Genomic DNA, 12475 nt, shown 5'->3' on the forward strand with positions numbered 1-12475 from the left:
TGTGCTGGGTAGGTGAGTGCTGGGTGTGTGTGTGCTGGGTGTGTGTGTGCTGGGTAGGTGTGTGCTGGGTGGGTGTGTGCTGGGTGTGTGTGTGCTGGGTGGGTGTTTCCTGGGTAGGTGTGTGCTGGGTGTGTGTGTGCTGGGTGGGTGTGTGCTGGGTGTGTGCGTGCTGGGTGTGTGTGTGCTGGGTGTGTGTGTGCTGGGTGGGTGTGTGCTGGGTGTGTGTGTCCTGGGTGGGTGTGTGCTGGGTGGGTGTGTGCTGGGTGTGTGTGTCCTGGGTAGGTGTGTGCTGGGTGGGTGTGTGCTGGGTGTGTGCTGGGTGTGTGTGTGCTGGGTGTGTGTGTGTGCTGTGTGGGTTTGTGCTGGGTGTGTGGGTCCTGGGTAGGTGTGTGCTGGGTGGGTGTGTCCTGGGTGGGTGTGTGCTGGGTGGGTGTGTGCTGGGTGGGTGTGTGCTGGGTGGGTGTGTGCTGGGTAGGTGTGTGCTGAGTGGGTGTGCGCTGGGTGTGTGTGTGCTGGGTGGGTGTGTGCTGGGTGGGTGTGTCCTGGGTGGGTGTGTGCTGGGTAGGTGTGCGCTGGGTGTGTGTGTGCTGGGTGGGTGTGTGCTGGGTGGGTGTGTCCTGGGTGGGTGTGTGCTGGGTAGGTGTGCGCTGGGTGTGTGTGTGCTGGGTGGGTGTGTCCTGGGTGAGTGTGTGCTGGGTGGGTGTGTGCTGGGTGGGTATGTGCTGGGTGGGTGTGTCCTGGGTGGGTGTGTGCTGGGTAGGTGTGTGCTGGGTAGGTGTGCGCTGGGTGTGTGTGTGCTGGGTGGGTGTGTGCTAGGTAGGTGTGTGCTGGGTAGGTGTGCGCTGGGTGGGTTTGTGCTGGGTGGGTTTGTGCTGGGTGGGTGTGTCCTGGGTAGGTGTGTGCTGGGTAGGTGTGTGCTGGGTAGGTGTGTGCTGTGTGGGTGTGTGCTGGGTAGTTGTGTGGGTACTGGGTGGGTGGGTGCTGGGTGTGTGTGTGCTGGGTGGGTGTGTGCTGGGTGTGTGTGTGCTGGGTTGGTGTGTGCTGGGTAGGTGTGTGCTGGGTGGGTGTGTGCTGGGTGGGTGTGTGCTGGGTGGGTGTGTGCTGGGTGGGTGTGTGCTGGGTAGGTGTGTGCTGGGTGTGTGTGAGCTGGGTGGGTGTGTGCTGTGTAGGTGTGAGCTGGGTGTGTGTGTGATGGGTGTGTGTGAGCTGGGTAGGTGTGTGCTGTGTAGGTGTGAGCTGTGTGTGTGTGTGTGTGCTGGGTAGGTGTGACCTGGGTGTGTGCATGCTGGGTGGGTGTGTGCTGGGTGTGTCCGTCCTGGGTGGGTGTGTCCTGGGTAGGAGTGTGCTGGGTGTGTCCATCCTGGGAAGGTGTGTGCTGGGTGTGTCCGTCCTGGGTGTGTGTGTGCTGGGTAAGTGTGTGCTGGGTGTGTCTGTCCTGGGTGGGTGTGTCCTGGGTAGGTGTGTGCTGGGTGTGTCCGTCCTGGGAAGGTGTGTGCTGGTTGTGTCCGTCCTGGGTAGGTGTGTCCTGGGTAGGTGTGTGCTGGGTGTGTGTGTGTGCTGGGTGGGTTTGTGCTGGATGTGTGGGTCCTGGGTAGGTGTGTGCTGGGTGGGTGTGTGCTGGGTGTGTGTGTGCTGTGTGTGTGCTGGGTGTGTGTGTGCTGGGTGTGTGTGTGATGGGTGTGTGTGTGCTGGGTGTGTGCTGGGTGTGTGTGTGCTGGGGGGGCGTGTGCTGGGTGTGTGTGTCCTGGGTGGGTGTGTCCTGGGTAGGTGTGTGTTGGGTGTGTCCGTCCTGGGTGGGTGTGTCCTGGGTAGGTGTGTGCTGGGTAGGAGTGTGCTGGGTGTGTCCGTCCTGGGTGTGTGTGTGCTGGGTGTGTGTGTGCTGGGTGGGTTTGTGCTGGGTGGGTGTGTCCTGGGTGGGTGTGTCCTGGGTAGGTGTGTCCTGGGTAGGTGTGTGCTGGGTAGGTGTGTGCTGGGTGTGTGTGTGCTGGGTGTGTGTGTGATGGGTGTGTGTGCTGTGTGTGTGCTGGGTGGGTGTGTGCTGGGGGGGGCGTGTGCTGGGTGGGTGTGTCCTGGGTGTGTCCGTCCTGGGTGTGTCCGTCCTGGGTAGGTGTGTCCTGGGTAGGTGTGTGTGTGCTGTGTGGGTGTGTGCTGGGTGTGTGTGTGCTGGGAAGGTGTGTGCTGGGTGGGTGGGTGCTGGGTGTGTCCGTCCTGGGTGGGTGTGTCCTGGGTGGGTGTGTCCTGGGTGTGCCCGTCCTGGGTATGTGTGTGCTGGGTGTGTCCGTCCTGGGTGTGTGTGTGCTGGGTGTGTGTGTGCTGGGAAGGTGTGTGCTGAGTGTGTGTGTGCTGGGTGGGTGTGTGCTGGGTGTGTGTTTGCTGGGTGGGTTTGTGCTGGGTGTGTGTGTGCAGGGTGGGTGTGTGCTGGGTAGGTGTGTGCTGGGTGGGTGTGTGCTGGGTGTGTGTGTGCTGTGTGTGTGCTGGGTGGGTGTGTGCTGGGTGTGTGTGTGCTGGGTGTGTGTGTGCTGGGTGTGTGTGTGATGGGTGTGTGTGTGATGGGTGTGTGTGTGCTGTGTGTGTGCTGGGTGTGTGTGTGCTGGGTGTGTGTGTGCTGTGTGTGTGCTGGGTGGGTGTGTGCTGGGGGGCGTGTGCTGGGTGTGTGTGTCCTGGGTGGGTGTGTCCTGGGTGGGTGTGTCCTGGGTAGGTGTGTGCTGGGTGTGTCCATCCTGGGTGGGTGTGTCCTGGGTAGGTGTGTGCTGGGTAGGAGTGTGCTGGGTGTGTCCGTCCTGGGTGGGTGTGTGCTGGGTGGGTGTGTGCTGGGTAGGTATGTGCTGGGTGTGTGGGTGCTGGTGGGTGTGTGCTGGGTAGGTGTGTGTCCGTCCTGGGTGGGTGTGTCCTGGGTAGGTGTGTGCTGGATATGTCCGTCCTGGGTGGGTGTGTGTGTGCTGGGTGGGTGTGTCCTGGGTGGGTGTGTCCTGGGTGTGCTCGTCCTGGGTATGTGTGTCCTGGGTGGATGTGTGCTGGGTAGGTGTGTGCTGGGTAGGAGTGTGCTGGGTGGGTGTGAGCTGGGTGGGTGTGTGCTGGGTAGGTATGTGCTGGGTGTGTGGGTGCTGGTGGGTGTGTGCTGGGTAGGTGTGTGCTGGGTGTGTGTGTGCTGGGTGTGTGGGTGCTGGGTAGGCGTGTGCTGGGTGTGTGTGTCCTGGGTAGATGTGTCCTGGGTAGGTGTGTGCTGGGTGGGTGGGTGCTGGGTAGGTGTGTCCTGGGTAGGTGTGTTGTGGGTGTGTGGGTGCTGGGTGTGTGTGCTGGGTGTGTGTGTGCTGGGTGTGTGTGTCCTGGGTGTGTGTGTCCTGGGTGGGTGAGTGCTGGGTGTGTGTGTACTGGGTGTGTGGGTGCTGAGAAGGTGTGTCCTGGGTGTGTGTGTCCTGGGTGGGTGGGTGCTGGGTGTGTGTGTACTGGGTGTGTGGGTGCTGAGTAGGTGTGTCCTGGGTGGGTGGGTGCTGGGTGTGTATGTCCTGGGTGTGGGTGTCCTGGGTGTGTGGGTGCTGGGTGTGGGTGTCCTGGGTAGGTGTGTCCTTGGTGGGTGGGTGCTGGGCGTGTGTGTCCTGGGTGTGTGGGTGCTGGGTAGGTGTGTGCTGGGTGGGTGTGTGCTGGGTGTGTGTGTGCTGGGTGTGTGTGTCCTGGGTGGGTGTGTGCTGGGTGGGTGTGTGCTGGGTGTTTGTTTGCTGGGTGTGTGTGTCCTGGGTGGGTGGGTGCTGGGTGGGTGTGCCCTGGGTGTGTGTGTGCTGGTTGGGTGTGTGCTGGGTGTGTGTGTGATGGGTGTGTGTGTGCTGTGTGTGTCCTGGGTAGGTGTGTGCTGGGTGTGTGTGTGCTGGGTGCGTGTGTGCTGGGTGTGTGTGTCCTGGGTGTGTATGTCCTGGGTAGGTGTGCGCTGGGTGTGTCCGTCCTGGGTGGGTGTGTCCTGGGTAGGTGTGTGCTGGGTAGGAGTGTGCTGGGTGTGTCCGTCCTGGGTGTGTGTGTGCTGGGTGTGTGTGTGCTGGGAAGGTGTGTGCTGGGTGTGTGTGTGCTGGGTAGGTGTGTGCTGGGTAGGAGTGTGCTGGGTGGGTGTGTGCTGGGTGGGTGTGTGCTGGGTAGGTGTGTGCTGGGTGTGTGGGTGCTGGTGGGTGTGTGCTGGGTAGGTGTGTGCTGGGTGTGTGTGTGCTGGGTGTGTGGGTGCTGGGTAGGTGTGTGCTGGGTGTGTGTGTCCTGGGTAGATGTGTCCTGGGTAGGTGTGTGCTGGGTGGGTGGGTGCTGGGTAGGTGTGTCCTGGGTAGGTGTGTTGTGGGTGTGTGGGTGCTGGGTGTGTGTGCTGGGTGTGTGTGTGCTGGGTGTGTGTGTCCTGGGTGTGTGTGTCCTGGGTGGGTGAGTGCTGGGTGTGTGTGTACTGGGTGTGTGGGTGCTGAGAAGGTGTGTCCTGGGTGTGTGTGTCATGGGTGGGTGGATGCTGGGTGTGTGTGTACTGGGTGTGTGGGTGCTGAGTAGGTGTGTCCTGGGTGGGTGGGTGCTGGGTGTGTATGTCCTGGGTGTGGGTGTCCTGGGTGTGTGGGTGCTGGGTGTGGGTGTCCTGGGTAGGTGTGTCCTTGGTGGGTGGGTGCTGGGCGTGTGTGTCCTGGGTGTGTGGGTGCTGGGTAGGTGTGTGCTGGGTGGGTGTGTGCTGGGTGGGTGTGTGCTGGGTGTTTGTTTGCTGGGTGTGTGTGTCCTGGGTGGGTGGGTGCTGGGTGGGTGTGCCCTGGGTGTGTGTGTGCTGCGTGGGTGTGTGCTGGGTGTGTGTGTGATGGGTGTGTGTGTGCTGTGTGTGTCCTGGGTAGGTGTGTGCTGGGTGTGTGTGTGCTGGGTGCGTGTGTGCTGGGTGTGTGTGTCCTGGGTGGGTGTGTCCTGGGTAGGTGTGTGCTGGGTGTGTCCGTCCTGGGTGGGTGTGTCCTGGGTAGGTGTGTGCTGGATATGTCCGTCCTGGGTGGGTGTGTGTGTGCTGGGTGGGTGTGTCCTGGGTGGGTGTGTCCTGGGTGTGCTCGTCCTGGGTATGTGTGTCCTGGGTGGATGTGTGCTGGGTAGGTGTGTGCTGGGTAGGAGTGTGCTGGGTGGGTGTGTGCTGGGTGGGTGTGTGCTGGGTAGGTGTGTGCTGGGTGTGTGGGTGCTGGTGGGTGTGTGCTGGGTAGGTGTGTGCTGGGTGTGTGTGTCCTGGGTAGATGTGTCCTGGGTAGGTGTGTGCTGGGTGGGTGGGTGCTGGGTAGGTGTGTCCTGGGTAGGTGTGTTGTGGGTGTGTGGGTGCTGGGTGTGTGTGCTGGGTGTGTGTGTGCTGGGTGTGTGTGTCCTGGGTGTGTGTGTCCTGGGTGGGTGAGTGCTGGGTGTGTGTGTACTGGGTGTGTGGGTGCTGAGAAGGTGTGTCCTGGGTGTGTGTGTACTGGGTGTGTGGGTGCTGAGTAGGTGTGTCCTGGGTGGGTGGGTGCTGGGTGTGTATGTCCTGGGTGTGGGTGTCCTGGGTGTGTGGGTGCTGGGTGGGTCGGTGCTGGGTGTGTGTGTCCTGGGTGTGTGTGTGCTGGGTGGGTGGGTACTGGGTGGGTGGGTGCTGGGTGGGTGGGTGCTGGGTGTGTGTGTCCTGGGTGTGTGTGTGCTGGGTGGGTGGGTACTGGGTGGGTGGGTGCTGGGTGGGTTTGTGCTGGGTGTGTGTGTCCTGGGTGGGTGGGTGCTGGGTTGGTGGGTGCTGGGTGGGTGGGTGCTGGGTGGGTGGGTGCTGGGTGGTTGGGTGCTGGGTGGGTGTGTCCTGGGTGGGTGGGTGCTGGGTGGGTGGGTGCTGGGTGGGTGTGTGCTGGGTGGGTGTGTGCTGGGTGGGTGGGTGCTGGGTGGGTGTGTCCTGGGTGGGTGGGTGCTGGGTGGGTGGGTGCTGGGTGGGTGTGTCCTGGGTGGGTGTGTGCTGGGTGGGTGCTGGGTGGGTGGGTGGGTGCTGGGTGGGTGCTGGGTGGGTGGGTGCTGGGTGGGTGCTGGCTGGGTGTGTGGGTGCTGGGTGGGTGTGTGCTTGGTGGGTGCTGGGTGGGTGGGTGGGTGCTGGGTGGGTGCTGGGTGGGTGTGTGCTGGCTGGGTGGGTGCTGGGTGGGTGTGTGCTGGGTGGGTGCTGGGTGGGTGGGTGCTGGGTGGGTGGGTGCTGGGTGGGTGTGTGCTGGGTGGGTGCTGGGTGGGTGAGTGCAGGTTAGTGCCGTCGCGAATGGCATCACGCCGCTGCTAGCCCATTGCGGGCCGGAGTGATTTGCGCCGTTTTTGGCGAGTTGTTCGGGTCATCGCGCCGATTCACGGAGAATCCCGCCCGGGAACTCGACATTCCCCTTTATCTATTCTGTCTGTAACATCCTCAAAACCCCCAACATGTTCGTCCAACATCTTTCCCCACATTAACCCATGTCGACTGTGTCCAATCAGATCATCATTATCCAAGTGTCCAGTTCTCACATCCTTCCGAATTGATTTGAACGTTTCCCCTCCGACTGCAGCAAGGTGAGTGAGTTGGGAAAGGGTTACAAAGGAGCTATCAGAGTGTCTGATTCAGTTCCCGTCGCTGGAAATTACACTTTGGGTTTCAGTCCCTTCCAGCAGCGAGGCTCTGATGTAACTTTGTCATTGCTGCTGCTGACCTGGGACATCCCAGAATTACCCGTTTACTCCATTTAAAAACCCCAATGTACCTGTGCAGTAAGCGAGGCGACAGGCGGGAGGCTTCTTCAAGTAATAAACAAAGTAATCGCTGCAGCGTTTGATCTTTATGTCCTGAGACCAGCGACAACTCTTTCCTCTCCAGTGAAAACAAACTGTCCTATTCACCTCCCCATCACCCGGAGTGGGATGACTACCTGAAACGAGGGATAGAAAGAGTGAAAAGTGTATCCAGTGTGAATATGTTGGACAGTCAATGGAAATCTGAGATAATAGAGTCTGAAATTACCGTTTAACGAGCCCGGGGCATCTGTGGAGCAGTGATTGACTGGAACAACAGCCTCAGGAATGGTCGATCCACCAGAACTGAAAGAACAATCACAGAGTCAGTCGCTGGACTGGGGAAATCACAATAAAATGAAGCAGGAATTACTCAGCTGGTCAGGCAGCCTGTGTGGAGAGAAACAGAATTAACCTTTCTGTTTGTGATGACCCTTCGTCAGGACAGAGGAGTTATCACAACTCCAAACAGTAACTCTGATTCTCTCCACAGAAGCTGACTGAGCTGCTGAGTATTTGCAGCATGTTGTGTTTCCATTTCACGTTGTATTCAGGAGGACGTGTGTGAAATGTGCAGTGGGATAAACTCAGCAGGGGAGGGAATATTACCGTGTTCAGCACCCTGGAAAGTGGCCCTATTCCCTGAAAGAGACAAAATGTTCCCGCGCTGACGCCGGAGCGAGGCGACTCTCTGCGAGCTCTCACAAACAGATCCACTTTTTACTTAACTTATACTCCTTCTCATCTTTTAAAATTTAATTCTGACCCGAACATGATTCCGAGCCTCTCTCTTGTAGCCTCTCTTGCAGCTTGAACATCCTCCGAGGTCCTTGGAGACCTTTTGACCCGACCCGACCTGACCTCCGCGACCTGCGAGAAGATCGGGCCCGAACCGGAAGTGAAGCCCCGACCTCGATTTGGAGCGACCCGGACCTCGGAGCTCCAAACCCGACCTCAATCCCGACGCCAGCCCCCGGATCGCCCGGCCCAGTCCCAGGAGCTCCCGACCCGACCCCCGACGGCAAGACCCGGCGCAACGCGACCCCGAGAGGCCCGCCCAGCGACCCCGAGAAGCCCGCCCAGCGACCCGACCCCGAGAGACCCGACCCCGAGAGACCCGACCCCGAGAGGCCCCGCCCAGCGACCCCGAGAGACCTGCCCAGCGACCCCGAGAGGCCCGCCCAGCGACCCGACCCCGAGAGACCCGACCCCGAGAGACCCGACCCCGAGAGGCCCCGCCCAGCGACCCCGAGAGACCCAACCAGCGACCCCGAGAGACCCGACCCCGAGAGACCCGACCCCAAGAGGCCCCGCCCAGCGACCCCGAGAGACCCGACCCCGAGAGGCCCGCCCAGCGACCCCGAGAGACCCAACCAGCGACCCCGAGAGACCCGACCCCGAGAGACCCGACCCCAAGAGGCCCCGCCCAGCGACCCAGAGAGACCCAACCAGCGACCCCGAGAGACCTGACCCCGAGAGGCCCGTCCAGCGACCCCGAGAGACCTGCCCAGCGACCCCGAGAGACCTGCCCAGCGACCCCGAGAGTCCCGCCCAGCAACCCGACCCCGAGAGACCCGACCCCGAGAGACCCGACCCCGAGAGGCCCCGCCCAGCGACCCCGAGAGACCCAACCAGCGACCCCGAGAGACCTGACCCCGAGAGGCCCGTCCAGCGACCCCGAGAGACCCAACCAGCGACCCCGAGAGACCTGACCCCGAGAGACCTGCCCAGCGACCCCGAGAGGCCCGCCCAGCGACCCGACCCCGAGAGACCCGACCCCGAGAGACCCGACCCCGAGAGGCCCGCCCAGCGACCCGACCCCGAGAGACCCGACCCCGAGAGGCCCGCCCAGCGACCCCGAGAGGCCCGCCCAGCGACCCCGAGAGGTCCGCCCAGCGACCCCGAGAGGCCCGCCCAGAGACCCGACCCCTAGAGACCCGCCCAGTGACCCCGAGAGGCCCGCCCAGCGACCCCGAGAGGCCCGACCCCGAGAGGCACCGCCCAGCGACCCCTAGAGGCCCGCCCAGCGACCCGACCCCGAGAGGCCCGACCCCGAGAGGCACCGCCCAGCGACCCCTAGAGGCCCGCCCAGCGACCCGACCCCGATAGGCCCGACCCCGAGAGGCCCCGCCCAGCGACCCCGAGAGGCCTGACCCCGAGAGGCCCGACCCCGAGTGGCCCGCCCAGCGACCCCGAGAGACCCAACCATCGACCCCGAGAGACCCGACCCCGAGCGACCCGGCCCAACGCGACCCCGAGAGGCCCGCCCAGCGACCCCGAGAGACCCGCCCAGCGACCCGACCCGAGAGACCCGCCCAGCGACCCAACACCGAGAGACCCGACCCCGAGAGGCCGCCCAGCGACCCCGAGAGACCCGCCCAGCGACCCGACCCTGAGAGACCCGCCCAGCGACCCGACCCCGAGAGGCCCGCCCAGCGACCCCGAGAGACCCGGCCCAATGCGACCCCGAGAGACCCGCCCAGCGACCCCGAAAGGCCCGCCCAGCGACCCGACCCCGAGAGGCCCGCCCAGCGACCCGACCCCGAGAGACCCGCCCAGCGATCCGGCACCGAGAGACCCGCCCAGCGACCCGACCCCGAGAGACCCGCCCAGCGACCCGACCCCGAGAGGCCCTCCCAGCGAACCGACCCCGAGAGACCCGCCCAGCGACCCGACCCCGAGAGACCCGCTCAGCGACCCGACGCCGAGAGACCCGCCCAGCGACCCGACCCCGAGAGACCCGCCCAGCGACCCGACCCCGAGAGACCCGCTCAGCGACCCGACCCCGAGAGACCCGCCCAGCGACCCGACCCCGAGAGACCCGCCCAGCGATCCGACCCCGAGAGACCCGCTCAGCGAACCGACCCCGAGAGACCCGCCCAGCGACCCGACCCCGAGAGACCCGCTCAGCGACCTGATCCCGAGTGACCCGCCCAGCGACCTGACCCCGAGAGTCCCGCCCAGCGACCCGACCCCAAGAGACCCGCCCAGCGACCTGACCCCGAGTGACCCGCCCAGCGACCCGACCCCGAGAGACCCTCCCAGCGACCCGACCCCGAGTGACCCGCCCAGCGACCTGACCCGAGTGACCCGCCCAGCGACCCGACCCCGAGAGACCCTCCCAGCGACCTGACCCCGAGTGACCCGCCCAGCGACCTGACCCCGAGAGTCCCGCCCAGCGACCCGACCCCAAGAGACCCGCCCAGCGACCTGACCCCGAGTGACCCGCCCAGCGACCCGACGCCGAGAGACCCGCCCAGCGAACCGACCCCGAGAGACCCGCCCAGCGACCCGACCCCGAGAGACCCGCTCAGCGACCCGACGCCGAGAGACCCGCCCAGCGACCCGACGCCGAGAGACCCGCCCAGCGACCCGACCCCGAGTGACCCGCCCAGCGACCCGACCCCGAGAGACCCGCCCAGCGACCCGACCCCGAGTGACCCGCCCAGCGACCCGACCCCGAGAGACCCGCCCAGCGACCCGACCCCGAGAGACCCGCCCAGCGACCCGACCCCGAGAGACCCGCCCAGCGACCCGACCCCGAGTGACCCGCCCAGCGACCCGACCCCCAGAGACCCGCCCAGCGACCCGACCCCGAGAGACCCGCCCAGCGACCCCGAGAGACCCGCCCAGCGACCCGACCCCGAGAGACCCGCCCAGCGACCCGACCCCGAGAGACCCGCCCAGCGACCCGACCCCGAGAGACCCGCCCAGCGACCCGACCCCGAGAGACCCGCCCAGCGACCCGACCCCGAGAGACCCGCCCAGCGACCCGACCCCGAGAGACCCGCCCAGCGACCCGACCCCGAGAGACCCGCCCAGCGACCCGACCCCGAGAGACCCGCCCAGCGACCCCGACCCCGAGAGACCCGCCCAGCGACCCAACCCCGAGAGACCCGCCCGGCGACCCGACCCCGAGAGACCCGGCCCAGCGACCCGACGCCGAGAGACCCGCCCAGCGACCCGACCCCGAGAGACCCGCCCAGCGACCCGACACCGCGAGACCCGCCCAGCGACCTGACCCCGAGAGACCCGCTCAGCGACCCGACCCCGAGAGACCCGCCCAGCGACCCGACCCCGAGAGACCCGCCCAGCGACCCCAAGAGACCCGACCAGCGTCCAGACCCCGAGAGACCCGCCCAGCGACCCCGAGAGACCCGCCCAGCGACCCGACCCCGAGAGACCCGCCCAGCGACCCCGAGAGACCCGCCCAGCGACCCGACCCCGAGAGACCCGCCCAGCGACCCCGAGGGACCCGCCCAGCGTCCCGACCCCGAGAGACCCCGCTCAGCGACCCGACCCCGAGTGACCCGCCCAGCGACCCGACGCCGAGAGACCCGCCCAGCGACCCGATCCCGAGAGACCCGCCCAGCGACCCGATCCCGAGAGACCCGCCCAGCGACCCCGAGAGACCCGCCCAGCGACCCGACCCCGAGAGACCGGCCCAGCGACCCGACCCCGAGAGACCCGCCCAGCGACCCGACCCCGAGAGACCGGCCCAGCGACCCGACCCCGAGAGACCAGCCCAGCGACCCGACCCCGAGAGACCAGCCCAGCGACCCGACCCCGAGAGACCCGCTCAGCGCCCCGACCCCGAGAGACCCGCCCAGCGACCCGACCCCGAGAGACCCGCCCAGCGACCCGACCCCGAGAGACCCGCCCAGCGACTCGACCCCGAGAGACCCGCCCAGCGACCTGACCCCGAGAGACCCGCCCAGCGACCCGACCCCGAGAGACCCGACCCCGAGAGACCCGCTCAGCGACCCGACCCCGAGAGACCCGCCCAGCGACCCGACCCCGAGAGACCCGCCAAGCGACCCGACCCCGAGAGACCCGCCCAGCGACCCCGAGAGACCCGCTCAGCGAACCGACCCCGAGAGACCCGCCCAGCGACCCGACCCCGAGAGACCCGCCCAGCGACCTGACCCCGAGAGACCCGCTCAGCGACCCGACCCCGAGAGACCCGCCCAGCGACCCGACCCCGAGAGACCCGCCCAGCGACCCCAAGAGACCCGACCAGCGTCCAGACCCCGAGAGACCCGCCCAGCGACCCCGAGAGACCCGCCCAGCGACCCGACCCCGAGAGACCCGCCCAGCGACCCCGAGAGACCCGCCCAGCGACCCGACCCCGAGAGACCCGCCCAGCGACCCCGAGGGTCCTGCCCAGCGTCCCGACCCCGAGAGACCCCGCTCAGCGACCCGACCCCGAGAGACCCGCCCAGCGACCCCGCGAGACCCGCCCAGCGACCCGACCCCGAGAGACCGGCCCAGCGACCCGACCCCGAGAGACCCGCCCAGCGACCCGACCCCGAGAGACCGGCCCAGCGACCCGACCCCGAGAGACCAGCCCAGCGTCCCGACCCCGAGAGACCCGCTCAGCGACCCGACCCCGAGAGACCCGCCCAGCGACCCCGACCCCGAGAGACCCGCCCAGCGACCCGACCCCGAGAGACCCGCCCAGCGACCCGACCCCGAGAGACCCGCCCAGCGACTCGACCCCGAGAGACCCCGCCCAGCGACCTGACCCCGAGAGACCCGCCCAGCGACCCGACCCCGAGAGACCCGACCCCGAGAGACCCGCTCAGCGACCCGACCCCGAGAGACCCGCCCAGCGACCCGACCCCGAGAGACCCGCCAAGTGACCCGACCCCGAGAGACCCGACCCAGCGACCCGACCCCGAGAGACCCGCCAGCGACCCGACGCCGAGAGACCCGACCCCGAGAGACCCGCCCAGCGACCCGA

General features: G+C 66.4%; 1 protein-coding gene across 2 annotated transcripts in view; it reads right to left on the minus strand.

Annotated features, from left to right (window-relative positions):
• The window catches only part of LOC140403344 (pancreatic secretory granule membrane major glycoprotein GP2-like), a 126357-nt gene that overhangs the window by 45577 nt on the left and 68305 nt on the right, over positions 1-12475 (minus strand). For both annotated transcript variants that reach the window (XM_072491237.1, XM_072491238.1), the window contains exons 4-5: positions 6962-7038; positions 6705-6869 (exon numbers count right to left, since the gene is read on the minus strand). In XM_072491237.1, coding sequence (XP_072347338.1) covers positions 6705-6869; positions 6962-7038 — 242 coding nt within the window. The remainder of the gene's footprint in view (positions 1-6704; positions 6870-6961; positions 7039-12475) is intronic.

The sequence above is a fragment of the Scyliorhinus torazame genome, chromosome 27, assembly GCF_047496885.1.
Source record: "Scyliorhinus torazame isolate Kashiwa2021f chromosome 27, sScyTor2.1, whole genome shotgun sequence".
NCBI classification, from domain to species: domain Eukaryota; kingdom Metazoa; phylum Chordata; class Chondrichthyes; order Carcharhiniformes; family Scyliorhinidae; genus Scyliorhinus; species Scyliorhinus torazame.